The sequence below is a fragment of the Labeo rohita genome, chromosome 13, assembly GCF_022985175.1.
Source record: "Labeo rohita strain BAU-BD-2019 chromosome 13, IGBB_LRoh.1.0, whole genome shotgun sequence".
NCBI classification, from domain to species: domain Eukaryota; kingdom Metazoa; phylum Chordata; class Actinopteri; order Cypriniformes; family Cyprinidae; genus Labeo; species Labeo rohita.
The window spans coordinates 6,419,028-6,437,506 of NC_066881.1; the positions used below are offsets into that span (position 1 = coordinate 6,419,028).

Consider the following 18,479-nt stretch of genomic DNA (forward strand, 5'->3'; position numbering starts at 1 on the left):
AAAGTAGTCCCTTCAGCAATGACCATTTAGGCCTAGCTACCGTTAACACAGGGTGGGGAAACAGAGTTAGAGAATGTTGAGAGCTAACAGATAGTGGTAAGCGCTTCACCTCACCACAGGTTTAGACACTGCCTACCGGCTTAGGTTCTAAATAAAGGCCTTTCTGAAATTAGCTTTCTCCGGGGTGTGCATGTAATTTGGTGCTGAAGTTGTGTGTCATAGTTCAGCTTAGCATAGCTGAAAATACTCATAGTGAAGTGACACGAGATGTCTGTTTTTCCAGGAATATGAATCATCTGTGACATGTAGGAGGTTACGAGCTTTAGTGTGCGTAGAGCATGTTTTAAGAAACGTGATTTGCATGTGCTAGCATTAAAGATGGTCCCCCTCTTACGCATACATAGGACTTCCTTCTTGGATATAAGAGTAATTATTACCTGGGCATTTGCAACTGACCAAATAGATAGACAGGTCCATGTCAAGCAAGAAGATGTTAAGTTCTGTGTTCAAGGATGCAATGATAACCAACCATTATCTCACTGTCACTCCCCAGGACCTTGAGAACACAATGCTTTAACTATGAGCTCATATCCTATGCTCCTGGGCTACCACAACATGCATCAACATAAATCTATGATCAAGTCAAATCAGGTCAGACTCAAATCATGGTCCCCATTAGCAGACAGTTTCGAGATGTCCAGACCATATGCACAGGCCTCTGTTTCAAAGCTGTGATGCATCACTCTACAAAAATCACACAACAATGGAAGTTTAGTAGAATGTTGATGGTGCCCTTTTTCAATACAATGAAAGTGAATGGTGACCAAAGACTCTAAAAATAATAAAAAAGACCAAAAACCAACACAATGGCATCCATGCGTCTTCTATGCTACATTCCAAGTCCTCTTATGTGACAAAAAGGACATTTCCACTGGTAATATTCTCTTCCCCTATCTCATTCACATCCATGTATAGGAAATTCATAAATGGTGCAAATTGAGACTTTTCCTCACATATGACTTGAGATGACTTGGAATAATGTGTAAAAGTTATATAGACTGTTAGCATACTTTTATGTTTTTTTTTTTTTTTTTTTTTTTTGGAGCTCGACAGTCCCTAGTCACCATTTACTTTCATTGTATGGAAGAGATCAGCATGTTGCCACTGGTAATATGTAAACGAGCTCTCCTTCCTGCTTATGACAGACAGAGGAGCTCAGGGGAGTCTGGTGAGACCTTGCCTCAGTCAGCACAATCAGATGCAATTGTGAAGCGAAGGCTTTTATATATTTGTCACAAAGCCATTGATGATAATTGCTTTTGACTGTGTTAGCAGTATCCTGCTGGTCACTGGCTTCCTGCGTGCACCACACCAACTGCTGCCACTATTGCCAGTGCTGCTGATTATGATGATGAGAGCTACGGTGGTGATGTAGATAATGATGATGATTTAAAACAGGTGACGCCAAGCTGACGACTCCTGGTGTGCTGCTATAAAGTGCCTTGGTTGCTAGCTTTCTCTGGAAGGTAGACTGTCAATCCAGCAAATGACCCCATGGGAATGGCTTGATATATATTTTGTCAAAATTTTCCACAAACACTATTGGTGCGCTGCTAGCCCCGCCCACGTGTGGAGAAGCAGAGCGTACATCTCAAATGCCACAAGATGCGATCAATCAGTATGCAAATTTCAGCAGGGATTATAAAGATCTTTACAGAAGTTGGAGCAGAACACTAACGGCTGTTAGCGCAAACAGAAAGGAAAAAATCCCTCCCTCCATCTATTTGACAGAAAAAAGTCCCTGTAGGCAAACACAGAGGTGTTAATGGATTTTACCTTGGGATGTGGGAGGGTACTGTCGGACATCATGCACTGCAGCAGCAGGGCTGGGATTGATAAGGAAGGGTCGGCCTCTCTGTGGGCCGTCTGGGAGTTAGCTGCCAGACAGGGGAATTGCTCTTAGATGAAGGATCAGGTTAAATGTTATGCTGTTGTCGCAGTAGTAGCTGTAGTCTGTGTCCACTCTGAGACCCAAAGCGTAGGTCCACTGATTGGGGAGGTGTGACTGTTCTCACTGAGCTTATTGAAGGTGTTGGCAGTTGCCATGACAGCCTACTGAAGCAATAACATATCATCTTTCCTCTGGTGGCCACATCATGTAATGGTCTTTCTGTATCCTGACATGAAAATCTTCAACTTGCACCGTCAGTGGTCTCATTTTAAGACCAATGTAGCTGACAAAAACGTCAGAAAACAACAATGGCTTAAGATAAAAATTCCAATCCAGTAAACTTTGTTGATGACTAAAGTTTTGCCTTTATTTGCGTTTTGAGTTTTTTTGTCTGGAGTTAAAAGATTAGTTCTCTTCCAGAATGAAAATTCCCTGAAAATTAACTCACCCCCATGTCATCCAAGATGTTCATGTCTTTCTTTCTTCAGTCGAAAAGAAATTAAGGTTTTTGAGGAAAACATTCCAGGATTTTTCTCCATATAGTGGACTTCAGTGGGGATCAGTGGTTGAAGGTTTAAACTGCAGTACACAAACGAAGAACAAACCACTTATGACCTTTCCAACGAGATTACTTAATGTGTGAAGTCATAGTCGCATAGTCGAAGTCGCAGAGTCGCATAGTCGAAGTCGCAGAGCTAGTGCAAGAGCATTTGTGGTTAAAAAGTTTATAAACTTGTATCTTCTTAAGAAAACGACTGATCGTTTTGCTAGATAAGACCCTTATTACTCTGCTGGGATCATGTAGAACCCTTTGAAGCTACACTGAAACTAAATTTGCATCTGCATCCTGTCAATCCCCACTGAAATCCACTATATCGAGAAAAATCCTGGGAGGTTTTCCTCCAAAACCTTAATTTCCTTTCAACTGAAGAAAGAAAGACTTGAACATCTTGGGGGTGAGTACATTTTTAGGAAATTTTTATTCTGAAAGTGAACAAATCCTTTAAGACAGACTGAACAGTTGATGGAGCAAGAAGGGGAATGGGACCAGGACATGACCCAGGGTAGGGATCTTCAACCCTGCTCCTGGAGAACTAACATCCTGCAGAGTTCAGCTCCAACCCTAATCAAATACACCTGAACCAGCTAATCAAGGTGTTCAAGGTAAAACTACAACCGGGTGTGTTGGAGCAGTGTTGGAATTGAAGTCTGCAGGAAGGTAGCTCTCCAGAAGCAGGGTTGGAGACACTTGACCTAGGGTGTGAGCCAGTAGCTCTTGTACAGGGGTGCCTAAACTCGGTCCTGGATGGACCAGGTAATCAAGCTCTTACTAGGCATAATACAAACTTCCTGCCAGGTGTGTTGAAGCAAGTTGTAACTTGTAACTTCAGTCCGGGAGGACCACTGTTCTGCAGAGTTTCACTCCAACCCTAATTAAACACACCTGAAGAAGCTAATCAAGGTCTAAGGCAGTGTTCTCCAGTCCGCGAGGCCCACTGCTCTGCACATTTTGTATGTCTCCATCATTTAATGCACCTGATTCAGATCATCAGCTTGTTAGAAGAAAGATCCATGAACTGAACTGTGTATGTCAGATTCAGAAACATACAAAATGTACAGAGCAGTGGGCCCCGAGGACTGGAGTTTAGAACCACTGCTCTAGGACTGAAGTTGGCCACCCCTGTGGTATGTCATTAGCACATATACTGTTCCACTACACCAGTGGTTCTCAACCCTGGTTATGAAGAATGTTTCCCTAAGCAAACTCACCTGAACCTACTCAATCAACTCATTAATAAAGACACCAAGACATGAAATAGAAATAAGAGAGGGGTACTTCAGAAATAGGATGGGGAACCATTGCACTACACCACAGTTCTGACCAAAATACAACTACTAGTACAATTATAGGTCCCACAGCCATAACACTGCAAGGCAGCATTTATACCACAAAAATGTGTAATGTGACATGTACATGCATGTACACAGGACACACAAGAGCAAGAAATAATCAATCATATGCTTGAAAGCAGATGGGACAGCAGGGCAAAATAAAGAAAATCATTAGGCTAGACTGGCCAAAATGTCTAGCGCCAATTTTCATCCCTGCTGTAAACTTTCATGCAAGGCCCAGTCACATGGTTGTGGGGAAGTACTACACTGGTAACTACAGTATTTTATCAGAAACTATGGTACATTTTGCACCAATGCAACATGGATAAGCAGCATCTGTAAGCATGAGAATCCTCAGCACTTCATGAATGCCCCACGGCTAATGAAATAATTGAGGTAGGACTCTGGTCATGCAATAGTCATTAGCAGACTAGAGTTTTGGAATCTATCTACAACAGCTCATACTCTATAACCTAAAGGCTGTGACCTCAATGAACTTACTTCCTCATCACATGAATTGACTTTTAAAGTCATGTGACCTCATAAATCCTAAGACACTAGTGTTAGAAAACAACAGGATGTTGCCCCTGAAATCTATTAGCTCAATATTTGCTGTGTGTTATTATCCATCTAAATCTCCAGAGGGCTCAACTGCTGTCACAGTATAATATCTATATATGCAGATACTTTCTAAGACAGCAACCTAACCCTAACCCAAAGTACATCTATGATGCCTGAAAACACTGCTTAGCTAAACAGAGCTACAGTAGTGTCTATTCATGCATACTCCAACTGCCTGACTGACACCATTCCTAGCATTTAAAATACTTTAATTTACGACCATACAGGATGACTTGACCCTGTTCCTCCAACCCTTTCACATAGATTTGAATGACAATGATGCAACGTTTAGCATGAAGAATGTTTCGAGTGACTGATTACTCAATCACACTGGCCCTGCACAGCACTTCCCATTTGTCAGGAGAGCGTTTGGAGAATGTTTCACTTCCCACTCATCAAGTGACACCAAAAGGAAAGGAAATGAAAGAGGAAAATGTTTTAAGGCCACATGCAATCACAGATACACATGTTCTAATGTGCTGGGACTGTTACTAGTATAAGAACATTAAAAGGTTACTAATACCATTACCGATATAAGAACACATTATCTAACGAGATCCAGTATCTCTTTCACCATGGAACATACTACATCTTTATGAAATCGTGTCAATAAAAATCTTGTGCAACTTGTGCAATCGAAACCAGCAGACATAATACTAAACAAAAGTCAATGTCAAATATTATTACACATTTCTTTACTATAAATCATAGGTATCACTTTATAATAACTAAAAACAACAAGCATTGTGTTATATAATGCTTAGTCACTAAAAACAGCTTGTCTGATGGAACCAGTAATGTGGATACTTGTTGCAACTTGTCCTGTTATAATATGAGTTATGTGAATTGGAACAGCAGCTGTCTGGAGCATTTTTGTTTTGATGTCCAGTAAATTGCCACAAAGCAATCAGTGATAATTGGTTTTAAAGGGCAAGCACTGATGATTATATTATATTTGCACTTTGAGAATTTAATATGATATAGTGCATAAAAATCTGCAAATTATATGAGTATTTAAACACTGCAGTGAGACACATCATAAAGTCACTTACACACAGACACAGACTGTGAACAGAACCTGTACTGATGTTTGGAGAGACCAATTTATTGTGTGAAAATGGTTTCAAACCTCAACAAAGCCCATGGCATATAACTTCAAAAGCCCACTTCCTGTCATTTTGACATATATAACATCAGAGAACCTAAATAAGCATGATGTGTTATATTCAAGAGAGTGCAACTAGAAAGACGAAAAAGGAAGTGTGTAAGCAGGAGAGCAGTGACACTCACCGCAGGCACAAGTAGCTTGTTAACCTCCTCCACTGCACGCTTAAGCTTGATCTCAGCTCGGTTCTGGGCATCCTCCACCGTGATGAGCACATGGAGGTCTTCATTCAGATGCTCCCAGTTGGGTTTGCCTCGATTTTGTTCCTCCTGGACAGAAAGAATGAGAGAAAGAACGGTTTTAGATGCACTGCTGCTGTACAAGATGTTGACTGCTACAATCAAGGAAGTCTATAGGAAAGTGAAGAATGGGTTTATAAAATAGTCTCTTCATGCCCTCAACTGTTGCAGCTTTCCTTATGTACTGGACTTCAGCGGGTGGTAAATAGTGCATAGTGTACAGTGGGATACAAGCCTTGACCCTCAACACATGTTTTAACAGAGTTCATCAGAAATATGATATATGTGTGTTTTGATATGATGAGGTTCAGGAAAGATGTTGGGACTTGTCTCAGCTCCCACTCTTGCTGTGGGGTTTGATACCTTGATGACACTAAAGTGCAACTGGAAATCTAATAAAACACAGACTACAACAGAGAGGATGTGAAAGTAAAAAAATAAAACGGAGAATCTGCTTCTTTGATCTGCTGTGTGCTACCAAAGCAGAAGTCAGGATGCCATGTATATGTCATCCTGTGAGACACAGCTCTATAAAAGAGACCTCGTGAAATGCATACAGTCTCAAGACAGGTGGTGACAAAAGCTTCACAGCTAGCAGAGAGAAGCAACAATAGCATGAGCAACAAATCAAAACTAGATCACTGCTGAAGTGAGTCATAGCTCTGCAGCGCTCAAAGCTGATGTAAATTTATTCTGTTAATATGCTTTTAACTCAACTTAATATACAGAGACAACTAAGTAAGCTATTTGTGTGTTGAAAAATATAAACACTGTGAAGCGCTTTCAAAACATTGCTCTGTTCAAGAATGTAGAAGCACACAGCAACAGCAGCTCAACCAATGGGGTGAGTTTGGGGCGTGGCTTGTGTTCTGTCAGACCAATAGCAGATGGGGAGCAATGGAGGTGTTTGTGAAACCTGTTTGGAAACATTAGTAGGTCTAGTATGAGATGCAAACACCCCAGCAACCACATAGCAACTGCATAAAAATGCTTTGGAAACACCATTCCACACACATTTTCTTCAGAAAATATTACAATTTTTGCAGAACTGTTTGGTGCAGCGAGTGGAACAGAAATACAGGGGCTTTAAAAACTAAATTATATGACAGGAAACCATGAAAACTTTGGATTAAAAAGCTCTAAAGATTGCTGAGGGCAAACAGCTTAATTGATAGAAACCCAAAGCACATTAAGTTGAAGGGGCTCGTTACACTTCGCCTACACCACCGCTTTTGTTTGTCTGCGTCTGGCTTGTTTTGCTGTTTTTCTCGTTTTCCTGAAGGATTTCCAAATGAAAAATCAAGATCTGATTTATGCAATAATCAGATATGCAAACACGGCTCGTTTTTTCTCCTCGTGACTGCAAATGGGAAATTGATGGCAATCAGCGTCGGCGTCTGTGTTCCCGCGTTCTGCCTGCTGATTTTCATTAAGGAGCCATTGTTGCCCCTTTCGGCGTGAAGCGAGGAAGGGTGGAAACGGGGGTTGCGTATCACCAAACACACGCAATATGATTTATCATTCAGGATGGTGGTGCTCGGGTGTCATGAGGTCACTTCCTTTTTCTCTCTGTTCGGCCCTTTGGTTTCGCTTGGCTGATTTACTTGGCTTTCTTTGGTTGTGACAAGTGCTAAAAATTGATCTTCTGAGGCTGATTGTCACAACGCAGCAACCCTCCCACAGCCACACTGTCAATAACACTCGAAGAAAGCCGGCCAGAGACAGCCAAGAGGCACCGGAGTAGAGGTGGTGTGTATATTCGTGTACGTGTCAGTCTGTCTGAGGGTAAGATACAGCTAAGACACTTGTTTTTCCTGCGGTCCAAGCAGGTTGTCTCGCATCAGGCCGTGGCTGTTCCTTCTGCGGCCCCGCAGGGCGGCAAGTGACAGGCTGGTAGTCAAGGTGACGCGCCTTCAACGTTCAACGCAGAAAATATGTCCAACTGTGGGGCCCTCCGCTAGGCCTTTGTTTACACCTCTTTCCCCTCGCGCACTGTCTCTGAGCTGCCCGTGCCGTAGCCGAGCACTAGTGAAATCAATGTCCATAAATCCATTGTCCTGCTCTTTTGTAATCCTCACCGAGGCAATAATGCCGCTCTGAAGGAGCGCAGACCCCTCGGTGGAAAGCTCTGGGAACTAATATCACGACTCGGCTGGGAGAGGACGAAGATACACGCAGGGGGGAATGTAATGAGACACAAGCTTATTCTTTAACATACTTACCAATATATTTCACCACAGTGACCATGTTTACATATACATCATTTTCATTTACGTCTATAATCTGGGTTAGCCTTTAAAGAGATAGCTAAAATGAAAATTAAGCCATCATTTACTCACTCTTATGCTGTTCTAATGTCATATGCTGCTTGTTTCAGACCACATAAGGAGAAATTTAAAGCAACGTCTCACTCGCACAATGTCAGTGAATGCGACCAGCAACAACATTAAAAAATAATATAAAAAACACACACACACACACACACACACACACACAAAAGACTGTTCTGGGCGTATATGATAGAGTTTGGTAAAAAAAAAAAAAAAAAAAAAAAAAAAAAAAAAAAATTTGATTTGATTTGTATTATTTAATGAAATTCCTAACCTTGGCTGTCAGTTTCTGTGAATGGCTGCACACTCATGAGACTATATTAGCGCTGTTCACTCCGACTCGCCCAGAAAAAGCATGCAAGTTGCGAGAAATCACAGTTAATAAAATATGACATGACAGAAAGGCATATAACATTAGAACAACATGAGGGTGAGTAAATGATGACTTCATTTTTGGGTGAACTATCCCTTTAAACTAAGGTCAAAATAACTCAATTTTGTGGGTAAAAACTGTCCATTGCCAAAAGATTACCATTGTATAAGGTCAAATCAAGCACCTTTCCATTGGACAAAATGGTGAATTTGTGTGACCCACTTGAAAACCAATGCAAAATCTCCACGGGAAATCTTTCAAACTCACAAGACAATCCCAAAGATGTGGATTCCTAGTTAAGCTGAAATCCTATAATCAGATTTCACCCACAAAATTCCACAAAATATCAGTGTTTTACTTAAAAAAAAAAAACTATTTTGGAATATTGTATGCATGTGATCAGCCTTACAAACAAACATATCAAACAAACATAATTCCAAAGATATAACACAAACAAGCAGGGTCTGTATGTTTGGCATTACATGTTTTTCCAGCTATTTTGCTTGTTCTTGTGACTTATTTCAATTCAGCGTTAGTAGTACAGTGATTTACATCACAGTAGTTCACAGTAATTTAGTCAACTCATTAATTCTCATTCATGTCCCTGACAACAGCAAGCAAAAATGCAATGAATTGTAAAATGTAGGTCATAAGACTCTTGCAGTGCTTTCAGCTGTCTGTATATTGATTTATGTTCCTTTCTTTAAAGGCTGAAATGTGTCATTTTAACGCTAAAACAAAATGTTAAAACATCCTCGTATTCCAGCTTAATGTGAAGCGACAGCTATAAGTAAACCATCTGCAGTTTGATTTTCATAAGAAATGTAACACTGTGACTCATCATAACAGTGCTTTGTTTTGTCTAACATACTGTAGCAACGTTGGCTCAACCAATGGTGTGAGTTATCTGTTTGTCTAACCAATTGCGGATGAGGCAGGGAAATCAATCTTTTTTTCTCATTCTGATTGTTAATACAAAAGAAACAAAAGCTCCAAAAATGTTTCTTCCATTACTTTTTTTCACAAACATCTTATAGCATTCAGCATTACTTTAGAGTTTAGATGTCAAAGAATTCAGGCTAATATTAGTATATGACAGCTGTCTTATTCAGATTTCTAGAAACAGGAATATTTGCATAATTGGATTATGGAAATCAAGGTTACAGTTAAAGGGATAGTTTACCCAAAAATGAAAATGAAAATAATTATTGACTCACCCTCAAGGCATCCTAGGTGTACCTACATCCTACAATCGGAATTATATTAAAAAATGACATGGCTTCCAAGCTTTATAATGGCAGTGAATGGGTGTTGAGATTTTGAAGTCCAATAAAGTGCATCAATCCATCATAAAAAGTACTCCATGCAGCTCCGGAGTTTGTGTAAGCAAAATATCCATATTTAAAATTGTATAAACTGTAATGTCTAGTTTCTGCTAACTGTAAACATGCGTTTACGTTTTAAATATGGATATTGTTCTTACACAAACACATTAAGGTCTTTGTTAACCCCCTGAAGCTGCGTGGAGTACTTTTTATGATGGATGGATGCACTTTATTGGACTTCAAAATCTCAACAGCCATCCACTGGCATTATAAAGCTTGGAAGAGACAGGACATTTTTAAAAATAACTCCAATTGTATTCGTCATATACATTTAGGATTGCTTGAGGGTGAGTAAATCATGGTGTAATTTCCATTTTTGGGTGAACTATCAGTTTAACGTTAATGTAACAACAATATGAACAAATTCTGATATTTAATGTGCATATAAACATGGTCAGAGAGGAGTAACATTGCATGGCTCAGAGCAGGTTCATGTTTTGATGATGCAATGATTCGGGTCAACCACGTTGATGACTAGAAACACTGAAAAATTGCTGATTTCATTTTCTTGTTTCTACAATATATATTTCAAATGTTAGGAAAACCTCCAGCAAGCAGCTCACTCAGAGAGAATACCAAACACCAGTCTGACTCTCTCTCGGGACAGATTTAGAGAACGACAGAGGGCTTTACCCTCAAATCCAGACGATTTGGTGGTTTTGTAAAAGCGAAGTTACATCAAAGCATCTTGTTAGAGGATTTTAAAGAACAAAGGAAAAAAGGTTCACATGCTTTGTTAGAGATGTTTCATCAGGTTTTCTGCCAGACAAACATATACATCAAGATTTCAGTTCACAATTGTGACCCTGAACCACAAAATCAGTCATAAGTAGCACAGGTATATTTGTAGCAATAGTCATAAATACATTGTATGGGTCAAAATTATCAATATTTTATGCCAAAAATCATTAGGATATTAAGTAAAGATCATGTTCCATGAAGAAATTTCCTACAGTAAATATAATAAAACTTACTATTTGATTAGTAATATGCATCACTAAGAACTTCATTTGGACAACTTTAAAGGTGATTTTCTCAATATTTTGATTTTTTTGCACCCTCAGATTTCAGAATTTAAAATAGTTGGAACATCAGCCAAATATTGACTTATCTTAACAATATTAAAAATGTAAAATTTAGTATCTAAAAGGTACAAAGACAGCTTTTGAACCTTTTTCTGAGAGTGAATGCTGTATATCTGAAAATGTGCCACTTAAAATGAAATGTCCTGATCACACTGAAATGATCAGGAACCTTAAAAAAACTTTTGAAAAAAGTTTTGAGAACTGAAAGTTGTTTTCATAATACGATGAACTCTTTGATCAAAGATCAAGAAAAATGTAATTGCTTTTAATGTGACCCATTTAAATTAGACATAAATCCACTACTAACTCTAAGCACTGAATATAACGGTGATATTTACATAGTGACAATGTGTTTAAACTACTACCATGGTTATGCATGAACAATCACTTTAATATGTATGCAAAATGCGAGAAGAAAATCCAGAAATAAAATTCTGTCATACACGCACACACATGAGCCTGTTTAGTGAGGCTGCGAGAGGATGAATCTGAAGTGATTGTGACAGCTCTAATAACAGTAATTGCCAGCGGCCCAACACTGCAGCTGAGTCTCTCTGACAGGCCCAGTCAGAACAAAGATGACGGCAACTACATCAGCAAGACAACATGCTCCATATTAACTTTGTATATCAGCGTCAGAGTCCCTACGTGCCCTGGACTGATCTACAATTTATTTAGTGCGCGCTACTTTTTCGTCAAATCCCACGGCTTTGTTTTGATGGATGAAATCAGATTTTTTAAATTAATCAGTATTGACTGAAATAGGATATAATTCAGTTAATACTGGATTTGATGCTTATTTCGCCTATTTTTACATTTAAATGACATTTGTTGTTATCAAAGGTGATACACTTTATTTAAAAACACTATTTAATAATATTGTCAAATGTAATGTTTTACAAAATCTAAAAAAGAGAACATCAGTTTTTCATTATGTACATTATAGTGTGGTGGCACTTAATTTCATTTTCATATTTTGTGATTGATTTTAGATTTTATTGTTTTAATTTATTTACACAACAATTTTGCAGAACTATATCATTTCATATATCACTTAATTATCATTTATTAACTATAAAATTAAAAATTAATATAAATTGTGTACATTATGTGTACATGTTGTGATGCTCAAATTCATTTCAATTTCTTGTGATTGATTTTAGTTTTTAATGTTTTATTTTTAAGTTATTTACACAAAATACTATTTTGTAGAATTTTATATAATTTAGTTATTAACTATAACATTAATATCCTTTTTTGTGATGCCTAAATTCATTTAATTTAATATAAAGCATTTAAAATGACTGATGCTATTTTTTAAAAACGTATTTATTTACAAAAAAAGCTATCATGGAGAATTTTAATATGATTCATTCATCCAATTATCAACATGAAAATTATTTAATAGATTTTATTTATTTATTTATTTATTTGCTTACTATTTTGAGTACTTTACATAATTTTTGTAACTTAAAATATTAAAAAATATATATATTTTTTTATATAAGAGCTTGTTAATCTGCTTTAAAGTTGAAGGGAAATAATGAATTGTAATTATGTCTATCCATAACCAAACAGGCCAAAACCTAAATATAAATGGCAAATGTCTATCAATTTGGTATTATTAATACCGCCAACAAATCTTTATATTTTGTGTTGTTCTGTACAGTCAAACACTTTTTAAAAATGAACCAGGAACTGCTAATCAGTAACTGTCATCTGTGTGTGTTTTTACACATCTGCTTTACTGTAGGGGCAGTGCTGAATGTTTGATAAGGATACAGTACATCAGTAAATGAGTGCTGGATAGATGCTCACAGCTCACAGAAATTTCAGCACTGTTATTGCCACTTGTCTCTTTCCTTTACATCAAAGTTGTGCTTAAGGCGAAGGTGAGACAGAGAAAGACTAACTAAATTATATTTAAAGGCCATCCACAATGTGACATAATGGTTTAACAGTGGAAAACGCTCATGTTATCTCATGAGATTAAGCTGTTGAAAGCTGCTGTTGGAACAACAAGTGTGAGTCCATGAACCACAGGAGCAGTCAGAGAGAAAATCGCCTACTAGCCAATAATAATGACACTAATAGACATTAACTGCCTGTGGAAATGCTGTTCAAACAGCTCTGCTATATCTGAGAAAAATATTCAACGACAAAAATGCATGCAGAAGAATGCGTACAACCCTAGAGAACCCTAGAGATTTGAAGTGTTCATGCTTTTAAGAGCTCTCAAAAAGGAATTGAGAACTGGTGAAACTTACTGCAGTTTAATGGAATGCTTAAAATGAGTGTGTTGCTCAGAAAATGAAAATGTTTAATTAAAATTCACAGCTTTTGAATCTCAACAGATCTCAACGCTTTTGCCTTCAGACATGTGTAGTAACTCCTCTCATTATCCAGCGGCATTATTTGAGATATCACATCTGTAACACAAAATCGTGAGACATATTACACGCTGAAATGTAACACTTAAGGGATTTGCAGATTTTCGTGAATGACATGCATTCTGCTCCTGATTCCATGTGGACCTACTTATTGGCTTATTCTGCCTATATGCAATTGATTAGATTATTCCTGTCTTGGGCAAACATCCTTGTCCTTCGTGTCATATTTCATCCACACACACATAAACACAGCTTAAGTGAAACTAACAGCAGGCAAAATGAGTATTTTTGGTTGATTTGACATTAAAAAATAATCTATTTATGATTCAGACACATTTAAACCAAAATTTATTCAGACACCTTCAAAATGTCTCACATTATCACAGTTTATTCGCTATAGTTTAGAAAATGGTAATAAAATATGACAAGAATTCAATAGTTAAACTGTGTCAGAACAAATTTATCTTGATAATGTCAGATAACTTTGATAGAAAGGTATGCAACAAAACACTTTTTCCAGTTTTACTGGAAGTCCACTGTATGAAGAATTTTTGTTACAGTTGACTTTATTTTGCTATCCTCACTTATATAAATGAACTATAGTGTCCTGTACCCACTAGTAAAAAAAAATAAAAATTCACACTATATAGCTGTGTCTGAATAATTTTTGGTTCGACTGTACATTAATCTATCTGTTAGTATTTTAAGTGTTCTATAAGAGTGGAGTCACTTTGTAGTCATTATAATTATTGTTATTAACTATTGTAAAACATTACTACAATTTAAAATATTTTTTTCTATTTTAATTTATTTTAAAACGTCATTTATTCCCGTGATGCAAAGCTAAATTTTCAGCATCATTACTCTCAGGGTTGCCAGGTTTTCACAACAAAACCGCTCAATTGCTGCTCTAAACTAGCCTAAAACTTTCTACCTATTTCTTACTATTATCAATTTTGAAAAGAGAGGGGGGGGAAAACATACTGACTGCAAACCAAAATTGAGAAAGTCAAAATTAACATTAACCAAAATTAATAAATGCTGTAAAAGTATTGTTAACATATCCACATTATTTTTCAACACAGAAGTAAGCCGTTTTCAGTGAATGCACAAGACTTCTGGTTCATTAGCCTGTCTAAGGAAGTAATGAGAAGAATAACAAAATCAAGGTTCCCAGGTTTGTACAAAACCTGCCCAATTGCTACTCAAAACTAGCCCAAAACTAGTCCAATTGCATTTCGAGTAGGTCCCCCGTTAAAAATTGCCTTCCAGGGGATAAAATACACTTTTTTTGGTGGGGTTCTACTGGTACATTCGTATTTCAGGGGCTAAATATGAAGTTTTTCAACCCACAGACATCAAAAACAACCCACAGCAACAGTGTTAAAGTAGCCCAATCTGCGGGAAAACTGCGGACTTGGCAACACTGAACAAAATGCAGTAAACTGTAAAACTGTTTGCACTACAAACCAATGTGTCCATAATTAACATAATACATTAAAATAATATGGTAAGATGCACCAGTTTGCAATATCAAGCAGCAAAACAAGCTGTTTTGTACAGCTTAAAATAGCTGGAAGCGGATAACACTGGAAGCCTGGCACATTCAATTTACAAATTTCCCGCTCTTACGGGAAAAATAAGGTGGATAGGATCTCAATGTGAAGCTTTAAATCGGATGTCCATGGCATGTCCGCTTTTAAATACATAACTAAAGATGTGTGTGAATGACAGATGCAAGGTAGGAGGTGAAGAGATCATGAGAAACAAAGGACACAGGCATGAGATTTTCCACTATCTACCAAAGCAGCTTGAGACTCGCAGAGCAAAGACAGCAGAACCTTTAAACACACATGCGAATGTTTGCACAAGAGCTTCAATTGACCCCGTCAACGTTGAACGGGTCGTACTATCAGAAAGGGGCCGTCGGCGGTGCACGCACGCGCACACAGCTGAGATCCGATACGCGGACGACCAGCTGCGCTCTGACAGGATGCAGAGTCGATCCAGATGTGCATGAAACGCTGGAGATGACAACAGTGCTTTTCACAGAGCACTTGTTTTATTTTCCTCTGGATCCTCCTCGCGGTCACTCGGGATGGGCTCGGATAACTATCCGCTTCCAGCACTTGTCCAAATATGGGTCCTGCCCAACTAATGGAAACACAAATGCGCCTCCAGATCAGATACATATGCGAGAGCGTGTGTGATCGTGCACATCTGCGTAGTAGTGTTTTTTCTCCCAAAAATGCCAATAATCCCAATAATAATAAACTGCGTGTTTGCATTCATGTGAACATGTGTGTTTGCTCAAGTGTCAATGATAGACAGTGAATGTGACCCCGTGCTTCCAGATCGTCTTGTGACCCCCACCGCCCTGGCGTCGTTAGCCCAGCGTGTCGTACGTTGACTGGGGTTCGACTGGGAGAGGAGCCCTGGCAGGGCCACAGGATCCAGCCCCCACTCATCCGAGGCCAAGGACAATGTTTGAACACCTGCCCGCGGCTCTCAGGAACGAGGGGAGGGCTTGTTATTCCCTGCAAAGTAGCTCAGTTGGGCAGTGCGGACTGGACCGGGCTAGTTTACTCTCGAATGAACCCTACGCATGTAAACTCTGTGCAATCACGAGCACTGGTGCATCTGTCATCTGGACAAACGTTGAGCCACAGTTGCTGACTGAGTGAATTTTGAGTGCATGTTAAAAATGAGCAATATGTTTAAGCATATGGATGTGTGAAGACATAATCAACCAATCAGATTTCTCCATCTGGTGTGATTGTGAGTTTGTTATGATTGTTCATGCATGTTTTATGTGTGTCTACAGGGTCTAAAATTAACACTCACCAACTGGCATGAGATTTTTGAACTGCAATGTTATAATGTTATAAGATGATAGCCTGACCATTGAAAATGTAGGTTGAGAAAAAAAAAAAAAAACCCAAAAAACAAAAAACAAATCTACTTTCTCTCATTGGAAAATGTCATACATATATAATATTCCATGCCACAAAAGAAACAAAATTATTATTATTTTTTTAATATTATGTTTGTGCAAAGAAATAAAGACTGCTTCTGTAAGTGACACAATATCACTATTGTAATATGAATTAAAACAATTAAACTGCTGCAACAAGAACACTATAATATAATATAATATAATATAATATAATAATTTCATGAAATATTTTGATAAATGTTCCATGGCCCATGAAAAATATTTACTGCTTGTAAATATTCTAAATTGCAGTTGTGGCAAAAAAAAAATAAATAAATAAATAAATAAATAAGTAAGTAAATAAAAAACAAAATAAAATAAAGTTCTTCATTTATTGTCACTGTGATTCACAAATTGTTATTTGTAAATGAAACATTTTAAGGTTGCTTAGCATTTAACACAGATACCTTATTTACATAAAAATATATTAATAAAATATAGTAGAGTATAGAGTAAAATATATGTATGCTTCATAAAAATATAAAAAAATGTATTAATTAATAGCACAGAAAGTTTATTTATAAAGTAAATTCATATACATTTATGATGAAAGTAAGTTTTACAAAAATTATTAACTTGACTGAATATCAAGTAAAGGTTGGTTAGAAACATTTGATTTAATGGCAATTTAGTTTTTCATGACCTTATCTGAGGTAACAATTTATTTTTTTCTCCTAATAATTATAAACAACAACTTTACTACTGAAGAACTCCCTATTTGTATATATTAAGGTATTAACAATATAGAAACGACAGTTTTGAATTAACTATAAACTAACAGTTTGCTAAAGATTTAGGGGTCTCAAGAGAATTGAGACTTTTTCTTCTAGTCATCTCAATGACAAGAAGAAAAATGTAAGAAATTTTCCTTGAGTTGACCCCTATAAGTGCTTTGTTACTGTATACTTACAAAAAAAGTCTTTATGAACGTGTGTTTACTATAAGTGTGTAAGTATGTGTTAGTAAATGTTTGTGCATGTGTGTGTGTGTTTGTAGCTCTTACCTTCTTTTTGTCCCTCATGGAGCCTTTCCCTCTCACCATGATCTTACATCCTGTCTCTGCCTCCAGCTGTTTGGCTGTGAGCCCCCGCGGGCCCAAGATCCGGCCCACAAAATTAAACTGCAACACACAAACACACACATCTCACTCACTGCATCTGCGTCCGGATGAAGTGAAAAAAGATATATACACTTTGGCATCTGACAAGTCACAATTTGCATCAACAATACTATAACATTTACATTTCATGTTACTTTTGAATTCCTTCCCTATAGCGTGAAGTAGCAGGATATAATGAACCAATATTTTGCAGGGAGCATTACGCATAATATTTAGAGTTATTAATAATGTAATTCATAATTTCAAACAAACACACACACACACATCACTCCTACACTGGCTCCCAGTAAAAGAATTAGAATTAGCATTTTTAAGCCCTTCATGGTCTTGCAACACAATATTTGGCTGATCTGAATTATCCTCATTCTCCTGCTTTCTACTCTTAGGCTTTCTGGTGACAGTTTAGAAATACACTCTGAAAAGGGTATAAAAGCTGTCACTCGTGCGTTAACCTTTCAAAAGGCACTAAAATGCACCATTTAGATACTAATATGCACACTTTAGGAAGTAATATGCACCTTTAAGGTACTAACATACACCCTTTAGGGGCAAATAAGGTTTTCGTATTTCCTCAGTGACAGCTCTTGTACCTTTTTTCGGAGAGTGATGGACAGTCTTTCAGAGTCTTGACCCCTACAGTACATACTGGAAATCCCTCCCCCAGCATCTCAGTGAAACTGTATCTCATCCACCTTCAAAACGCAATTGAAAACGCATCTGTTTACTCAGGGTTATTGAAATGTTTATGCATTGTCCTTGGGTGAGATATATATATAATGGACAATGATGTTTTAAAATAGAATATATTTCAAATTGCAGAATGTCTAGTTTTGTATTTTCTGGGAGTGTTAAATGTAATGTTAAAAGTGATCACAGACACGTGAAATGGTTTAAAGAGGATGAATGAAATTCCCTGGGAGGTCCTTTATTTG

The 18,479-nt window shown here is 37.6% G+C and overlaps 1 protein-coding gene across 6 annotated transcripts in view; it reads right to left on the bottom strand.

Moving 5' to 3' along the window:
* LOC127174903 (protein quaking) overlaps positions 1-18,479 on the bottom strand; it is a 125,296-nt gene that overhangs the window by 45,028 nt on the left and 61,789 nt on the right. For all 6 annotated transcript variants that reach the window (XR_007828924.1, XM_051125568.1, XM_051125566.1 and 3 more), the window contains exons 3-4: positions 17,431-17,547; positions 5,756-5,899 (exon numbers count right to left, since the gene is read on the bottom strand). Coding sequence is in view for 5 of the 6 variants with exons in the window: in XM_051125568.1 (XP_050981525.1) it covers positions 5,756-5,899; positions 17,431-17,547 (261 nt within the window). In the remaining variant the exon portion in view is untranslated. The remainder of the gene's footprint in view (positions 1-5,755; positions 5,900-17,430; positions 17,548-18,479) is intronic.